Genomic DNA, 18,411 nt, shown 5'->3' on the forward strand with positions numbered 1-18,411 from the left:
CTAGGTGCTACTGCAGAAGAGGCTGGATGTGCATGGGCTTCAGGAGAATGTGTCTTTGTTCTTTGACCTGCAGACAACATACTCTGGGGCACAGGAGATGAACAGAAGCAGCTCCAAGCCAGGCTGCAGTAATGGGTCCAGCTCTGGTGTCCTGGGGTCATGGTGTTGTCTCCAGGCAGCTTGGCAGTGGGATGAGCAGGGTTCTCAGTGTGCGGTTGCAAGAGAGGCTGGAGGTACTGGGCATAGAAAACTGCACAGATGGTGGTTTTGGGGCTGTTTCTTGCGTTGTGTCAGTGGTAGAGTGGCTGGGAACAGCCTGTTGGGGCAGAGATGCTCTGGACAACCTGTTGGTATGTTTCGCGAGGGTGCTGCAACAAGGTGCAAGCTGAAGGTGCTCTTTGGCAGAAAGTGCCATTGTTCTCCTTTGCCTGCCTTCAATTGAGAGATGCCGGCCTCTCTCCTCCTTTCCCCTCCAGCAGATAACGTTCCCAGGGCTATAGGGACTTTCAAGTGGGATTTTCGTCCAGATGCTCTTTCCAACAATATGCTTGTGCCAAAGTCCAGCAAACACTCTGCAGCTCTCTTACGGGAGGAAATTGCCCACCAAGTGTGGAAAGCAACATGCTCATGAAATAAGAGAAACTCTACATCTGCCTTACCTGGTGTCCAAAATGAAACATCCTGGTGAAGCGAGGGCGTCTGCATGGGTTTGCAGGAGCTCAGGGTGTAGCCCATTGAATTGGCTGTTATGCTGCCATTTATCTAGATTAAAACGGTTATCATTTAGGTGGATTAAAAACATATGCTTATTTGTTTCTCAACAGAGAAGCAGGTAAATTTGGAGCAATTATGCCATGCAGGGCTTGTGGTGCCATAGCCAGGCGTTGAGCTCGCTAGCCAGAGGTCGGTCAGCTCCTCGCAGGACAAGGGAGTAATTATCGGGACAACCTAAAGTGTGGCGAGACCTTCTGGCAGAGACTAGGCTTGCACAGCTGCTCTGTACGGTATGGGAGGAAGCCAAGACCAAAAAAAAAAAAAAAAAAAGGATATTTCCAGCTTTCTTGACAAGATGCTTCCCAGCAGGACAGGTGTAAGCATTTGAACTCGTCTGGCTTTTAATAAGTCATCTGCTGATCAACATGACCAAAAAGCTGGTTTGTTTTAGGGTTAGTTTGTTTATGAGCGTGGTCTGTGGCAAGATCTTTGGCTGGTTGGCCCATGAGTGCCCCTCCCAGTGAACACTCTTGGAATATGGAGAACGGCTTTGGGCCTGTTTCATAATTTTCTGCAGATTTAATGAATTTATACCATAGTAAATAATTTCACGCTTAAGATTTGGAATCTCACAGTTTTCATTCAAATATGGAACAATCTGGCAAGTCTCATGGTTAAGAAAAAATATGTATTCTTCCTTTAGCAGACGATCCTTCCCTTTTTACAAAGTCTACATAAAACCTCATGAAACATCTTTAGGTGGAGCAGAAAGGATCTTGACCAACTACCGCTTTTTTTTGTCTGAAGCAGGAAAAAGGTGGTGATAAAACAGTTTTGTACTCCTGCCCTGAGCAGTAGGGTTTGCATTAACAAAGAACTGTTGGACTTGGAGATTTTGCTGTGTTTTGAAGTTTGTGTGGCCAAACTCTCATCTCTAGCTCTTTCTGTGGGCTGTAGAGAGATCTTCAAGTATATTTTTTGCTTATAATGGACTAGAGAAGAAGCTGTACAGCTAAAGGTATTCTCATTAGAAGACAAAATGAGAAGGTGGCCTGACCCAAATAGATCCATGCTCTGCACAAACCCAATTTTCTGCTGAGGAATGCACATGTACAATAGTCTGTTGTTCATATTTCATGCAATAGAATCAAGAATTTAATTCATTTAAACAGTTTTCTGGTATTGAAAATTTCTTGGGAAGGTTTTGCCTGCGATGTTTGGAGGGAAAATCAATACTTGAGGTATATAGGCTTTATTCTTTCAGGAAGACGCTAGATCTACATTTAAGATGACAAGCAAGCCTGTGCATTATTCTGAGGACTGCCATTATCTGCAGTGATTTTGGGCATTGATCCACAATTTCCCATGGTCGTTGTCAGAAAATGATTGAGTATTGGTTTCTTTAAGTGTTCTGGGAATCAGTCCGTGTGACTGTCTCTGTCCTGTTGACTTAGGGGTACAGGCCACAGGGGTTGCTGAGCAGGAGGGAAAGTTTCTGCATCAACTCACCACACCAACAGAATTCATGTTGTGGTCTGAATGTATCTTTATCCTTATGTGAATATTGCACATATCCTTGAGCAACTAGACTCTAAACATGTCATGTCTGTGCATGCGTAGTTGTGTGCATTCTGCCCTCCTTGTGACTTTCAGTGCTTTTAGGGTCAAATTTGGCTATGTGATGAAAGATAGAAGGTACTTGAAGCCTTGATGGTCGGTTTCTCAGCAGAAGAAAAAGCTTCAAGGGAACCCTGGATTCATTCTAAGAGTAACTTTACTTATGCATGAGTCTTTTCAAGCAATGAGTGACATACAAAGCACTCTCGCTTTCCAAGAATCCCCAACTCCAAAGCAGTGCCTGTTTTTCAAGGAGCAACCACTCCTGAAACTCTCCACAGCCCAACTCCAGCAGCCTCTGTGCTCTCCTTCTGTGGGCACCTGGTGACACAAGGCCTCCTCCTTCCCAGAAAGCAGGACTTGGCTGTGTGCTCGGAGAAAAGAGACTTGAAGACAATGATGTGAGGCTTCTGTGGTGCTAGTTTTAATAATAGATTGCTCTGAAGTTTTGCTGGAAGAATTGACTGCCCATTAGCATTTCTGTTTGAGTCACATGTAGGTGAAACTATTTGAATTACTTGGTTTTACCAATAATTTGACATTTAAACTTACAGAGAATATTGAGTGCAGGTAGGGAAGGTTTTTTATTTGCTAGACATTGATTTTGAGGGCTTTGAGATAAATGGGTCCGGCTTGGTGCAGATGCCCCATGATGCTGCTGGGTGGACCATGGATCGCTGGTGATGCAGTGCCTGGGTCTGCTGTCATATCTGAAGACCCACAGCCAAATGGGAGCTGCAGGATTTGGAGGTTGCAAGCAGCCTGTGAGCTGCATTTGGGTGGCTCTGGTTACAACTTCAGGCATTCTGGGCTCTGTTCATTGTTGTGCTGCTAGCTTGCTGTGTGACCACAAAGAAGATGCTCACACATGTAAAATGCATGTTCCTGACAAGTTCTGGGCTGTGACCGCCCAGGGTGGTTCACGGGGTAGTTGGTTGCACGATTGCTGGGGTAGAGCTTTGTCCTGGGTACTCCACCATAGGTCTGACCTTCCTTAGCATGAACACACATTGCCTGTTTCCAGCAGGAGTTGCTTAGACCTAGTTCACATTCATCATTAAAGTCCAAACCTGTTAAAAAAAAAAAAAAAAAAAAAAAAAGAGATTAATAAAAATAAGTGGGTAGAGTCCCTTGGCCTGCCTGTAATTTTTGACAGTGAATGAGGCTTTCACAGCACTGGGCAGGCAGGCACACTCATGAATAAAGCAGCCAAGTGAGTCCACGCTATCAGAGGATAGAACGAATTTTTTATCAAGAACTCCTGTTAGCATATTTATGTATTGATTTATTGGTGCCATAAGCCTTCAGATCAAGGCATAAACCATCAGCATTTTTGCTTTTTCAGTCTCCCCATCTCTGTGCACCTTTGGAAAGGGTAGGGGGAGAAACAAAGAGAGGAATTTAGCTGCTATTTTAATTTGGTTGAATTAACCTTATTACTGCGTGCAACAACTGTACTTAGTACATGTTTGTATGTGGTTAGCAATATCCTAGCAAAATTTTAATGCTGCAAGCTTTGAGGATTTTTCCAAGGGTCATCTTCTGTTATTTGAGTTGATTTTGTGCATTTGGATGCTTTCCTCTGAAAGCCCAGTTCCTGGAATTATGTGCTTGAGAGAATCATAACTCACTTCCTCTCTATTTGGGACATTTTAGCTCTCATCATTGGAAAGAAAAGCTAGAAAATTTGAATCCTAAAGCATTGAAACCCAAAGTGCTAATTGTCTATCGGTATGCTTCCACCAAAACCTCCAAAGGGATTCTTTAACTTTAGCACCCCAAGCTTGTTACAGGTTTGGTAGGGCTCTTGGGCCAAGAGGACAAGAGCTAATGCCAGGCCTGGTGTCTCAGCATAGCTGGTGCTGCCAAGGCTTTTAAATTCTGCAGGTGAGGCTGATTCTGTGTTGTTTCAAGCCATGAGCAGTTTGACTTTGCAGGTTGTGAAATATTCTGGATTTTATTTTGATTCTAGTAGTGAATAACTGTTCTGCTCCTCTAAATATCAGGTGAGTGCAGTGCTGGGTGCAAGTGACCCCCTTTTTAAGGGGGCAGAAGGATGATCTCCATTTCAAACCGTCATTGTTTTTAGTGTTGTGAGACTCAGAGGAGTTGTGGATATTTTTATTTCTTTTCTGACGCCCACTTGGGCACCAGGAGTTATGGATGGATCCAAGCAGTAGCAAGGGGCTTTGAACAAGGTGGATTATTGTTTTCTTACAACAGTGTGGCAGGATGACCCATATCCTGACGGTAAAAAGTTAGAGTGGAATAACTCAAACATCTTCTGTGAAGGAGAGGGTATTCTCAGAAACACTGATTTGGGTGTAGATGTGCCAGGAGTTTAGAGCACCTCTTCCCAGAGAGTTCACTTTGAGCAGGCATTGTATGCAGGATTTGATTGGTTTTGGCCAATGTTAAATGTAAAAAGTGCAGGGGGGCAGTGGGCTCTTTAAATGCTTTTCTTGCAACTGCTGACCCTCAGGACAACAGCTATCCCATCCCAAAGGGCCCCCCAGAAAACACATCCTCTGCCCCAAAATCCAAAACCCACGTGGGAGCTGCTGTAGAGGCACAGAAGGCACAATTGTAATGTGGTAGAGGAGGAGGCAGGAAGATCCTCCAATCTTTGGTTGTTAGCTGGACCTCAGATGGACTTTAGGGCTTCCTGAGATCCTGTCCAGCCCAGGGCACACATGGAGACCTCCAGTTAGGGAGTTTGCCTCAAAACACATGTAAGTGGACAAAACCACCAGTGTTTATTCCTGACTCCAGATTTCTCTGCAGGTTGCTGGCCTGGGGCTCTTCCATTTTGAATCACTTCCTCTACATGCAGGGGCACCTGAATGGACCTGATCCCACTGATCCCAAACGGAGAGATGCTCAAGAAGATCATCTGAATTGCAGTCCAACTCTGTCTCAGTGTATGCAGCAAGTGCAGGAGTGTGATTTGGGCCGACCACTAATTTCATTAACCAACCCATTTTAGTTTTCTCCTTCACACGGATGAGCACACCAGGCAGGTGCTCTGTCATCTGCCTCCTGTGGGTAGTACAACCCCTGAGCATCAATCGGACGTGCACCTCTCTGCCAATTTAATTTTGCTCAGAAGGGTCAATCGCCAGCACTCCCTGGCTGTCATGTCCCTGCAGAGCTAAATACCAGATGCTCTCTGCAAATGGACCGTAACATCTGAAAGTCAGTAACTAAAGTTAGCGGGCTGACTTTGTGCCAAGATTGAATTTAAGGAGAAACTATCAAAAAAAAAAGTACATGACTATTTTGCAGATTCTGATATTTTATATGATAAACCAGAACACGGGGTCAGAACTTAAGGTAGTTTTCTCTCCTGATTCTCCTAGTGGTCTACTGGGAAATGTGGAAGCAGCTTTCCTCTCACCTTCCTGTGACCCTATTTCACCTTCTATAAAGCTGGGAATAGAAATAAAGTTGTCCTCAGTGCAGGGGTTGTTGGTATTTCTGGGTGAAAAGAGATGTACAAGATTTAAATGATGAAAGCCTTTTTAAAATTTTATTTTTTTTCCTTCTGTTTTCAGTTGATGCAGAGAGATAGGGAAGGGAAGGTAGGAAAAAAGCGAGAAAAAGAAATGTTTGAAAATAAATTAATCTTAATAACTTTTCTGATAACTAAGTACATGGAATAGAGGAAAGAAAATATTTCAAAGCTCTGCTGAAAGAGATGAAGCCCCGTTGACTATTTCCTAGTCCCCTACGCTTATTTCTGAGGGTTACAGTATTTTGAGAACTGTTTTGTGACCATCTTTGTTGAAAATAAAACATAGAATACAGTAAAGCTATTTGATAGCCTGCTAGGTTTTAGGCTTGAGGGTTGTTGTTGGTGTTTTTTGTTTTGTTTTTTGAGATTCTAACCAAATCTCTCATGTTCTGGTGAATGCATGGGTCTGCAGTCGACTAGGCTGGATTTTGGTGCAGATCTGTCATCTCTAGAGATTTCAGTTGAACAGGGTCCAGACTTTCCAGCAGGGATTCCAGTTAAAAATAAAGCTCAAATAATAATGAATATTTCTTGCCTTGAATAGACAAAGCTTATGCTTTCCCACAGGTATGTATTCAAGGACTTCAGATGAGTTGGATTTGGACTTGGACCTGTTAAGTTCACATGAAGCCTATGTACCTCACTGTCCATCTGTGAAAGCACTTGTTACTTTCTGTAACTGCAAACTGATGCTATGGTAGTGTGGACCACGTAGCGTCCTAGAGAAGTAGCCACATTAAACTTCATTTGAGTCTGTGACTGTTTTTGCAAATAGACTGGGTAGTCATTAATTCCACAGATTGAACTAAGAAAAGCCTTTCACAGCAAATTTGGGTTTGCTGCCTTAATGCCGTCTTGTGCAAGGTCTTACGCTGATGAAGAGCTCAGCAGGCATAATTTGGTGCCTGGAGAAAATGTGCTGGACAGAGCAGGGCTCCATGTGCTGACTGTACGTGCTTTACGTGGTTTTGATTCTGCTTTGTTCCTGGAAATTTCTCTGTTCACCTAATCCTAAGAATGGAAACAGACATAAATAAATCAAACATAAAGTGTTGCTAATTAACAGAAGCTGTGGAGAGAGAATTGTGAAAAATCAGATGAAAGGTAAATAAAGTTCATCTGTCAAAGACAGCTGAGAGTTTTCCCCAGTGCTAAATAACTTATTTAAGGGAAGATTGCACTTTAATTGCCCTGTATATGTCAGGCATTGGTTAAATTAAAGAGTGAACTTTAGGCGTACTACACATTTTGATTAAAATCATAGTAAATAGTTAAGGTCTGTGTTGTTTCAGCTTTGGCTGTATCTGTCAAATTAGATCCCTTCTTTATCGAACCCTACTCTGGAAACATTTCTAAGGTTTGTATGTTAGTCTGCTAATTGCTTGTTTTTCATATCGACAGAGAATATGCTGAAGGATGGGACAGAACAAAGTCTTCCTTAGAGGTGTGGGGCAATTACTTCAGGGTTGTGATTCTTGCCCAAAGTGGCTGAAAAAAGAAAGATGTAAGCAGCAGAATGGCTCCATGTTTAGAAAAGGGTGGTGGTTTGCTCTTTTACTGTTTAAAAAAAAAAAAAAAAGGTGGAGTCATTTTAAGGGTAAATGGGTTTCTAGCAGCTGCTTTGGGCTTTCAAGCTGGTTTATGTAGCCAGGGAACCCTAGCTGGAAGTCTTCAGGCAGGACCAACCTGCACATTGTTCAGGGTCTGCATCCAGGGTGATGCTTGTGTGTGGATGATGGTCTGTGACTTTACACCTCTGCCATTAAAGGTCTCATTTAAAGTTGCAAAGTCAACAGATGAACGCCTATGACAGCATTTTGGCTGCCTTGAAGCAGTGGCAGAAGGGCTTGGTGTGAAGGCTGTGCAGCTCCTCTATTCAGTGCTGCCTCCAGAGGTGCCTCCCACCCGCAGCAGTGGCAGAAGGGCATTCATCTCCAAGCCGTGAAGCTTTGCAGCATTTCTGTAGCTCTGGCTGCGAGCAGGGAGTGCTCTTGCACCATGGTGGCTGCACTCATGGGGGCACTTGCACAGAAAGGAGGATGCCATGGAGGGCTGGGCACTGCTGCATGGGTGGTACGAGGCAGCTGGCCTGCACGGACATCCCAACCTGCAGTGGCTTCCTCAAAGCAGGTCCAAGTCATTAGGAGGTCTGTATAATTTGTTAATTATAAGCTTACAATAAGGTCGGCGTATTCCCATGAGGATCTGTGGTGACTGAGTTGGTCTGGCGTAGGACGTGTGGACATCCCTGAGCTCTCTTTCCCTCTCAGCACAGGTATAAAGGGGCTACAAGTGGAGATGGTGATGATTTGGGGAGAGAGGCAATTAGAATGATTGTATTTTGATTAGAAACTGGGAAATCAGAAGCTGAAAAGTGAGATTTTATTGCTTAGGTTCACTGTAGCATGACAGTCTACAAATACAGTATTCAAAGTCCCTGCCTTGTGCCACCAGGCATTTTCCTATGGCAAAGGTCTTTGTTGTTCTGCTGCTTTTGTGTTGCCCAAGAGGATTTAATCAGGTACAGCAGTGTTTAATAGCTTATTTGAAGAGGTTGTTATTTAAACATGCGCTATCGCTGCTTGGCATGTGCTGAATGGGGCTGTGGGCAGTGCAAAGCAGTGGCAGGTCTTCTGTTCGCACCAGCTCCAAGGAGCTGTCAGCTCCAGATTGCAGATCCCTCGGGACTCAGGTTCACCCCCGGGCCATGGCTTTAGTGTTCGATTTGCTGGCTGCTGGGAGGCGGCACAAAAGCCCGGCTGTGTGGGAATCCCCCATCCGCCTCCCACGTGAAATACAGATTTAGGTTCTGTTGTAGAAGCTGGAGGAGTGTGGGAACGTGTGGGCAGCTGTGCTGTCTGCTTAGAGAAAAGAGGGGGATAGGATTTGGGGGATTATTCGTTGTTTGACTTGCTCTAATTTTCAGTCTGTAAATCTCCCGAAACCTCAGGTTTGCCACCTGCCGAACAGAGGCAGTAACTTGCCTGTTCGCAAGGCTGCGTGTAAACCAAAAATCACTTAATGCACGTTCATCGTTTTGGGATTCCAGAACCAGGAGCTCATCGCTGATTCAAACCATGATTAAGCAACCCTGGTAGGAACTGCACAGACTTCCCTTCCTCGGGGCTGTGGGTCTCTTTCTGCAGAGGCTGTTGCAGTTTTCCCACTTCTGGTGGGAGCCGTGCTGGCAAGGAAGCGCTGCAGTGTTTATGTGCTGCTTCCCCTGCCCGAGCACATCTGCTCCCTCTGATCGGCCCCCCTTGGAGTCTGGATTAGGCTGCAGGGCTGATGGGCCGTGAGGGCCCTGGTGATGCCCCAGCCACAGGGGGCGCAGAGCTGGATTTAGGAAGGGTCCCCACAGAGCTGGTGGTGCGCTGCCAGGATGGGGAGGGATGGCTGAGCAGGGAGGGCTTTGCTGACCTTTGCTGGCTGGAGAAGTCCCATCCTATGGTGGTGATGGACTGGGGCTGGCTGGGACAGAGCTGCTGCAGCAGCAAGAAGCTCCAACAACATGAAAAAACCCTTCAGGGCAGCGAAACACAGGGCTTTGCCTCCCTGCTTGCCCCAGAGCTAGGGTCATGGCCAGGGCTGAAGAAAGGAAGCCAAAAGGTAACACAAAAACGTTTCTGCTCTCCACAGCACATTGCAAGCAGCAGTAGGCTCCTTTCAAGTTGGTTGCTTCAAAACATACCTTTAAATGAATTAATAATTAGATGCAGCTGCCATCTCATTAGCATAATGAAGGAGTGGCTGAACTGCTCTCTGTGTCTGGGAGACAAAGCAAGCTTTAGCACTGGCCTTCCCCTGCTGTTGGACGGGCTGCACGGGGCTCCTTGTGCTTTGCTGGAGCACGCTCTGTTCCCTTTGGCTTTATTGGGAGCTCAGGGCATTAATCTCCCAGCATGACAGAAACCTTTTAGCTTCTGCATTTGTTACAGGTGACAGTATTCACCCGTTTATCTCCACAGATAGCCAGCCATGGTGTTGCTGCTCGGGGATGTTGTCAGTGTGCTCGGTGCTGTGCGAAGGAGAGGAGAGAGTCCCCAGGAGGCTAAAGCCAAGGTTGTCCTGGGGCATCCTGCTGTGCCCTGGGCCGTCCTGCTGCGTGGTGCAGCTGGGCTTGTTGGGAAGAGCACTGCAGTGGATTGACAGTTTTTATGGGCTTTGGATGCAGAACAAACAGACCTCTGGGTCCGGGCTTCCACCGTGACCCCAAATTGTCCCTTGGACTTCCCGTGCCTGAGTTTCCCCCTGCGCAGCCTGTGTCCCGTGGGAGTCTGAAGCTGCCAAGTTTAATGGACACAAACTGCTTGGTCCCTGTGCCCAGGGTGCTCCTGGAGCAAGCCTTCAGCTCGCTTTGGGCACTGCTCAGATGGCTCTTGTGAAGAGCCCTGTGGCTGCTATCAGCAGGTGAGCAGCGAGGGAGCTCTCCTGTAAGCCCTGCTGTTTCCCAATGTAAATCTGGTGCATCATTATAAGTGTTTTGTTTCTGCTTCTTCCCTGGTGGCTTAGACCTGTGGTTAGGATCAAATGGCACCGACAGTCAGCCAGGCATTACTCCGGTGAAGTATTTCAGCTGGAACATAAAAATTGATTTGATCTCTTGGCTCATCCTGCTTAATGAGCAAGCCTGGAGGTGGGCCGTAGCCCGAGACCCAGTTGCTCTGCAAGGGGAGGTGCCTGCAGGACTTTTCCTGGAGGACAGGAGTTTGGTTCTCCTGGCAGCTCTCAGCTTTGATTCGTGAAAGCACCTCACCATGGCAGAGCAGCTGCTGTAAACTCTGCTTGGGTTCAAGTGTGTTTGGGAGCACTGGGAAAGATGCTGCATGTCCGTGAAGGCTCTGCTTTCTCAAGAGGGGTTTTCTGCTCACCTTTGTGTCTGGTGTTTTGTCTTCTGGCTTGTCCTGGACCCCTGTGTGAGACAGGACTACCAGAGCAAGGCCCTGCCCTGCCCTGAGCATAAGGCAGTCTAGCGAGCGCTCAGAGGAGGGTGGTTAATTAGTCGTATTTCAGCACATTTCATTTTAAGGGCTTTGATCGTGGCATGGAATTGCAGATCTGTCGCCAAGTTTGGGCTTCAAATGAATAAATAAATGATAAACGATCATTTGGCAGCAATGAACCTACTGCACTCTCTTTGCATGTTTATGTGGTTTCCCTTCTCCCATCTGTTCCCTTCCTCCAGCTCTTCCTTTTGGGTTTTCCAGCCCCCCTCGCCTGGCTGATGGCAGTTCCCTGCCTCACTGAATCGGGAGCGTTTTTCCAGCCGGTAGCACGAGCGCTGCCACCTTGGTCACCAGAATGAGAATCAGGGCTGGGGTGCGATGGCAAGTGTTGGTAAAGGCATATTAAAATCCCTAAAATGAGATAACAGACTGGACAGAGTTCTCCTGTCCTTCTGCTCTCATTTTCCCAGCCTGTTTTCTCTTCAAATTCGTTTGTCTGTCACACGGTGGTGTCACACGAGTCCCTTTCGGAGGGACGGTAGGTGGCTGGGTTAGTTAGTCCCTGTTCCTCCCAGTGAGTCACTGATCAACTGACATGGATATTTCTGAAGATCTTAGCTATTTGGAGAACTGCTTGTCGTTCGTGTGATCTGGAGAAGGTTCCCCAGGAAGGATTTGTGCAGATATGCACCATATTAAAAACAACTTGGAAGGTATTGGCTTGCATTGGTGCCCTAAGCATTATTACCTGCAGAAAATGCTGTGACATCGGTCACCCACGTCACGGGTGGCTTGTGCAGAGACACTTTGAGATGGCATTGAGCACACCCGGCTGGAATATCCATGGCTGCGTTTAAAGCCCTTACTCTTTCGGTGGCTCTTTTGGTCAGCAAAAGTTCACTTGCAAATATGATAGGGGATAGTGGCTAAAAAGCACCATGGATAACAAAGAAAAGGCACCGATACCAGTTAGAATGATTGCATTTTCTGCAAGGTGATGTTTGTAAGAGCTGCTCTGTGGGCTCCACCATCTCAGGATGGACAGGTCAGCCCTGTGCCCATGTTATTCTCTACCCGCTGCAGGCGGAGGGAGGAGAGCAGGAATGTCTTCGGGTCTTCTCTCTTCTTCTTCCCCTTCCCCCTCCCTTACACCTGACGTCAGATTCTCAAGTTGCTGCATTCTTCACTTGCAAGAAAAGAATGTGCATTTTTTCTCTTGACTTCGGTAAATGGCCATGTGGCATTTTACTTCTCAGCAGTTCCTTAAAGAGCTCCCATGTGGTTGATGAATGCAGAAACTTTGTCATAAACTAAAACACCCTTCCCTCCCCTTAATCTAGGCTGCTGCTTATTCGGGGAGCCTCAGACGGGGTTTTGATGACAGAATTCCTAAGCGCTGAGCAAGCAGATGTGGGATTGCAGCCGCTCTGAGGACGCCTCGGTTTCTTGCAGACTTCTTGTCTTCTCCTGCGCCGTGTGCGTGCACAGATTCTGGGCATGGCGCCACGCAGCCCGGATTAGGGGAAGGCTGTGGTTCCTTCCTGTCCTCATGTGCCTTGGTTCGGATGTAAACACAGCACGGATGCTCAGCACATGGCAGTTCACAGCTTGGGGGAGGGAGGGAGGAGGCTGGTGCAAAAGGCCTACACAGAGGTGGGTCATTTGAAGTCATATTTTGGCTCCTTCTGGAATTAGAGATGAATCTTTCTGCTGGAGCTGACGGTGAATTGTGGGGTGGGCGGTGGGACAGTCAGCTTGGTTTGTTAGGTCTTTTGCTGGTAGTTAAAACTTATCATATTTACATCATAACTAACCAGTACATCGGTGGTAGACAGCCCCAAGGAAATCTGAGGGGAATCACCTCTCTGCCCTGCACGTTATGCTGCGGTGCTCCTGAGCCTGATTAATATTTGTTTTTCTCTCTCCCCTTCTCTTGGTTTCTAGACAAATGATGCTGCAGGAAATACCTGGAACTGGCTTTACTTCATCCCTCTCATCATCATTGGCTCTTTCTTCATGCTCAACTTGGTGCTGGGCGTCCTGTCAGGGTAAGACACCAATGACTTGCTTGTCTCCACCTGGACGTGAGAAGGGAAGGCGTGTTTGTGGGTTTTAGCTCTGTGGAGAGGATGTAGGTGACAAAGAGAAGACGAAGTGATACATTGCGCTGTACATCGCCCCTCTTCACGCACTTCCTACCCTGTCCTTCCCTTGCTGTGGGCTATTCCTATAAGAATGCAGAGCTATAGGGCACAGGATAGGCTAAATTGAGATGATTCTGAATCCAGACAGAAGTTAAGCAAATTTCTCTAGTTATATTGGCTCAGGCCTGTTGAGCCACCACTTGCTCTTGTGTTGCCTTAAAAATCAAAGTGCTCATAATGGATTTGGTCTAGCTGTGCAGCATGGGGAAATTTGACGCTCCAACAAAAGGCAATTAAAAGATCTCGGCTTCATTTACTTATTTATTTTAAATCTCTAGCCGTTGAAGCCAACGTCTGGAGTTTGGGGACGTACCGGTCTCTTGATGTTCAAAGCCCGGGGGTCAGCCAAGGATTCAGTGTTTGCTGGATGTGAGTTCTGGGTTTGCGCCATTGTAGAGATCGAGCTGCCAATTTTGAAGCCTAGCTGGAACGCCCCCAGCGTCTGTGGAAATTTGATCTGCATTTAACAATCTGACTCATCTTAATGGTTTGTGAGCTCTTAGACTTTGGCACCTCATTTTGCACACAATTTCTTCCTTGCCCATCCAGGTGATCTCAATTATATAGATCTATAAAAATCTAGATTTATTTCTGGCTCTTGGCAGCTGGGGAAGAGAGAAAAGAGTTAATGTTGTTGACTGGTAAATGCCTTCCAGTGTTGCACATTTGCTCTTTAAGTTACTAGAGAAAGAAAAGTGTTTTCCAAAGAAGAGATTCATGCTCAGTGTTGTTATTTTGTTCGGGATCCCCATCCTCAGAGCACGAGCTGGGGTAAGGAGCAGGAAGCAGAAGTGCAATTGTGTTTGAAGACAGGGAGATGGACTATTACAAGAGAGCCCATGGAGAAGGCCAGGTGCTGCGCTTTGCTGGTCCAGGAATAATGCCCGTGATCAATAACCAATGAAAGCCATTGAATCAAAGCCATTCCTCAGACGTCCCACCGTAATCAGATGCTTTGCAATGGGGAGCTTTGTGACCATGCTTGTTTGACATACGATTTCAAGTGAGTACCAGAGGCAGGACCGCGTGTGGTTTGTTAGGTAGTTCATCTTCTTCGTTGCGCAGCGGGGTCAGCCCACATTGGCTGAAATGATGCTTGTGATCTAAAACGAAGCTCGGCAGCCTGCAGGCTCCTGTTCCTTTGTGATGGATTCATGCGTATTTGGTGACTGAAAGATGGGAACCTCAGCCTGGCTCCCCTGAAAGCCTCTTGTTGCTTGGGGCAAGCTATGAATATTATATAAATGTGTATCTTCTGTTGAAAACAAAACGAGAAGGCAGCTTTGTATGTCAAGTTTCCCTTTGTTAGTGGTAAGGATTGTAATATCTTCTTCACAGAGGGAAGCTTTTTAATTCTACTCTATATAGTGGTTTGATTTCCTTGGCTGGAAGAGTTCCTGGGGGGAGGCTGAAGAAAATGAACATCGTAGCGCCTGTGTTGACCACGTTGCTCAGCAGGCTCCTGGTGGGCTTGCAGCTATTGAGCAATGTAGGAACCTGGGTATATGTGAACAGTCTGGTGATGGAAAGACACCACAAAGACAAAAAGACCTTCTGAAGGCAGAGACTGTTGTCATTATATTCTCTAACAAAAAGTCCCAGACAGCACTTTAGAAAAATTAGTGGTTTTGCTGGAGGACATTCTTTGCATGAGTCTCCGTGCCTGGAGATTTTGACCACTGAAAGAACTACAGAGAAGGGGTCACTGGTAAGTGCATGTGGACTTCCACAGGGCAGAGTTTCACCCAAGGACATAATGCAATCTGCATTCCAGTGACTGTCAGCTCGTGGCTCCTGCAGTGGAGGATCCTCAGCAATATCCCACCTTCTGTTTTCTATAAAAAAAAAAAAGTTTATTTAGGGTTAGGGGTTCTACAAAAAAAAAAAAAAAAAGGTTATCTCAGCATTCACTTACCTGCTTCTTATCTTCATGATCTGAGCACCTTGCAGCCTTTAGCCTCCTGAGGGTGGCACAAAGCTCTGCCACCTTCCCTCTCTGCACATTAGAGAGGGAGCAGTGGAGTAGAAAGAGGGGACATAATGTCCCCAGGCACAATGGCAAGCTGAGATTAGATCACTGGTTTCCCAGGCTTGTGCATGGTCTTTGTTACTGCCCTTTTCCACAAAAACCCTGTTGGGAAGGTTGTGCTTTATTTTCCAATATTCTGCCATATTCATCACGAGTATTAGAGTTAAGCTTCAACATGCCAGTCTGTACTTTGGGAAGCCATGGAAAAGTCTTTTACCTGAGTATTTTTCATTGCTGTTGGTTTTGAACTATTTTCTCTCACGTATTTGTGCTCCTCAGTGGACAATAAGGAAGGCAGAGATTTCTGAAGTAGGTATGCAGACGCTATCACTGATTATGGCAAAATAAATAATCTGAAATGACAACAAAGTTATTGAGCTTCCTACTGATATTAGATTATACAGAGTTTTTCCATAACTCCTAATGGAATTTTCTGCCTTTCTGTAGTTATTTGTGAACCCATGTCAACACTGGGCAGCTGCCTCATAAGGTGGGCTTAGCTCCCATGTTTATATGTTTGAGCAGTGGAGATAGATTGATCTGGTTAGGATCCTGAGTCTCCTCTGCTAGCAAAATATGGCAGCATTTGCAATGCAAATGCTACAGAAGAGGTGCTACCTGTTTCAAAATAAAGAGCAAACAACCCTCTGCTGCTGCTGCTTCTGGAATTATAATAAAAGTGAAGACAGGAAAGTGGCAGGGAGATGTGGAAATATGTATATGCTGGTAAAAACTTGGTATAAAAATAACCCCAAATCTTGGGCCACAGTTGATATGACATAATCCTCCAAGTGCATGGCTATGGGTGTAATTAAAAGCATGTTGACTCTGTCATCCAGACTAAACGAGACTCTTCCTGCTGTACAGTGTGTCCTCCTCTAGCACGCTGATCAAAGCACTGCCAGTGCTCTTGTCATCAGTTAATATTTAAATACCCTCCCGAAATGGTGCTCTCTGCCTTCTGTTCCTTTCCCTTCCCTGACACGAGCACTGTGGGCCAGATAGCTGGCAGAGCTCTGCTCTCCTTGTGCCACCAAGTACTGAGATGTAGTTACCAGATGGAGATGTAGTAGATGTAGACCACCCAGTGGTCCTAGGATATGGGTTGTGCAGTACCTGGGAACATGGTTTATCCAACAGTGCAATAGGATTGTTGCGTTCTCCTGTATCTTTACCGCAGATATGAGTTGAAGTGGCTGGTGCGTCAGCCTGCCCACGCACTGCTAAAGAGGGGGCTCTGCCTCGGGAAGTTGGTAGCAGTTTCCCCCCTGCCAGGCTGCACATCATGGGCAAAGACAGACTCTGCTGTTGTCAAACTATGGATATGGTCAGATATAGTTTTCCCAGTGAGGTGTGGTGGGTACATGTGTACAGGTGAGCTGCACTTCCAACAGCCCCTACAATCCTACAGCCTTTGTTCACAAAAGATGTGGGGCTCAACGGCAGAAGCACAGCATCCAGCTTGTGGTGTGGCAGAGGTAATGCAGGTTTGTGTTCCATGTCTGGGATTTTCCTCTCTGCTTCTCTCTTTGTATTCCCCCTGCTCTCTGTTTTCCCTCTCTGATGCCTGTTTGATCTCTCTGCAAACTGATAAAACTCATCAGCCCCGCAGAAATCAGTGGAGCAGGAAAAAACAGGTTAATTTTTCTGGAGGAGCGTTTGATGAGTGCCATGGCTGATTCAAGAGAAGGTCGGGGCTGTGTGGGGCCAGGAGAGCAGAAGCAGGAGGAGAGATTTCTCTCCCTTTTGGTAACATTAAGACATTTGGTAGGCTCATTTGCTTCTTTATTGGAGCTATAGTGGTCTGCCACTTGAAGACAGACAAATGAGACACGTGTTGCTCATGCTGGAGAGCTGCACTTGGCTTTGTTTCTCTGTTTTAATCATGAAAAGCTGGCCTAGCCATGCAGACCTCATCCCAGGATGTTGGGGTATCTGATTTCCCAGAACCTGTGGCAGTGTTTTGTAAGGTTTCCAGGGCAGTGTGAAACAGCAAAATGTTTAGGTACTTGTATCCATAAGCTCTTACTCTTGAGACACCTTTTTCCATCGAATGAGGAGAGTGATTATGCTTAGTTATCAGATTCTTTGTAGACTCTTTGTGATTTAGGCAGCAATAAAGGCATCCATCACGGGGAATACAAACTTTCTATAAGAAAAAGGGATTGACTGTCACTGGTGGCACCATGGGAACGTTCTGGCTCCAAGTCATGCCAAGAGGGGTTGACTCCAGACACCTTTTGCTTTTCCCTGCACACAGGGTTGTTTGCTGCGGAGCATGCCATGGGACTGGGCTTCGATTCTAACCAGAAAATGCCCAGTGATGATCCTGATAAAATTTTTATTGAACTCTGTGCATGGTTCTGCAGTTTCCGGTGAGGAGAGAAGAAAATCCCCCATGGAGTGGAGGTGTCCTGACCAATGCTCATTCATTTGTATGCCTTTGGACTGATTTCTTGCTAGCAGGCTGCAGCCCTCTGTCATCCTGCTCTGCAGCTATTGCCACCAGGACATGGGCCCCCATCTCCATCAGCACCTTTAGCTCCCTGCTGTCCCTCCTTAGCAGTGATTTTCAAGGCTATGTTTCTCATCCTGATGCTGCTCCCCTCTCAGCCCAGCTAGCATCTTTCTTCTGTGGGCTGATGGGATTATAGAATTTCATACTGCCTGGGTGTTGAACTGGGCGTTAATTTTGCCTGGTAATGAGCCGAGTGGTTCCGTACAATACACTTGTGACTGTTTGGATGCTTTGGGTTACACGATGCAAAGAGGATAAACATGATCACGGGCTGCTGCGAGGAAGATGATTTGACTTATTTCAAGGCTAAGTGCTTTCTGGCACCATTTCACGCAGCGGTGAGGAGGGGTGAGGGTGGCGAGATGGTCGGAGCGTGGCCAGAGAGGGCAGTGCACTGTGGATGATGCATCTGAGTCCTGGGTCTGTGCCTCTCGAGTGTGAAAAATGCTGTGTGTCACATCCTCAAATATTTATGGTGAAGCCTGAGGGATCTCCAGACCAGCCAACAAAGAGTAATTATCTTTCCTGAGGTTTACTCATCTGGCTGCAATAACCAAGTGGGAAGAGGCACTGCGATGGCCAGTTTGCATCTTCCCTTTGTAAGTATTTCTGTAACGCTGCCCAGAGCTGCTCTGCCCTGAGCAGTGCAATGCCTGCCTCTTGTTGTCTGAGACCACCTGGTGTAGGAACCACAGGGAGATGTTTTCTATGGATGGAGCATCTTTGGAACAGCAGGAGCCTGGCGAGGGACACAGCCACGGACAGTGCTGGCACCTTGCAGGTGAATTGAGGGTCAGGGTAAATGGTGCTTTTACTCCTCACTGCAGCACGCTGTTCTGAGCAGTCTGCATTGTGGGGTGATGCTCTGT

At 46.4% G+C, this 18,411-nt stretch overlaps 1 protein-coding gene across 17 annotated transcripts in view; it reads left to right on the top strand.

Annotated features, from left to right (window-relative positions):
- LOC121057530 (voltage-dependent N-type calcium channel subunit alpha-1B-like) overlaps positions 1 to 18,411 on the top strand; it is a 284,260-nt gene that overhangs the window by 120,403 nt on the left and 145,446 nt on the right. For all 17 annotated transcript variants that reach the window (XM_040531855.1, XM_040531860.1, XM_040531856.1 and 14 more), the window contains one exon: positions 12,736 to 12,839. In XM_040531855.1, coding sequence (XP_040387789.1) covers positions 12,736 to 12,839 — 104 coding nt within the window. The remainder of the gene's footprint in view (positions 1 to 12,735; positions 12,840 to 18,411) is intronic.

The sequence above is a fragment of the Cygnus olor genome, chromosome 19, assembly GCF_009769625.2.
Source record: "Cygnus olor isolate bCygOlo1 chromosome 19, bCygOlo1.pri.v2, whole genome shotgun sequence".
Lineage (NCBI taxonomy): Eukaryota > Metazoa > Chordata > Aves > Anseriformes > Anatidae > Cygnus > Cygnus olor.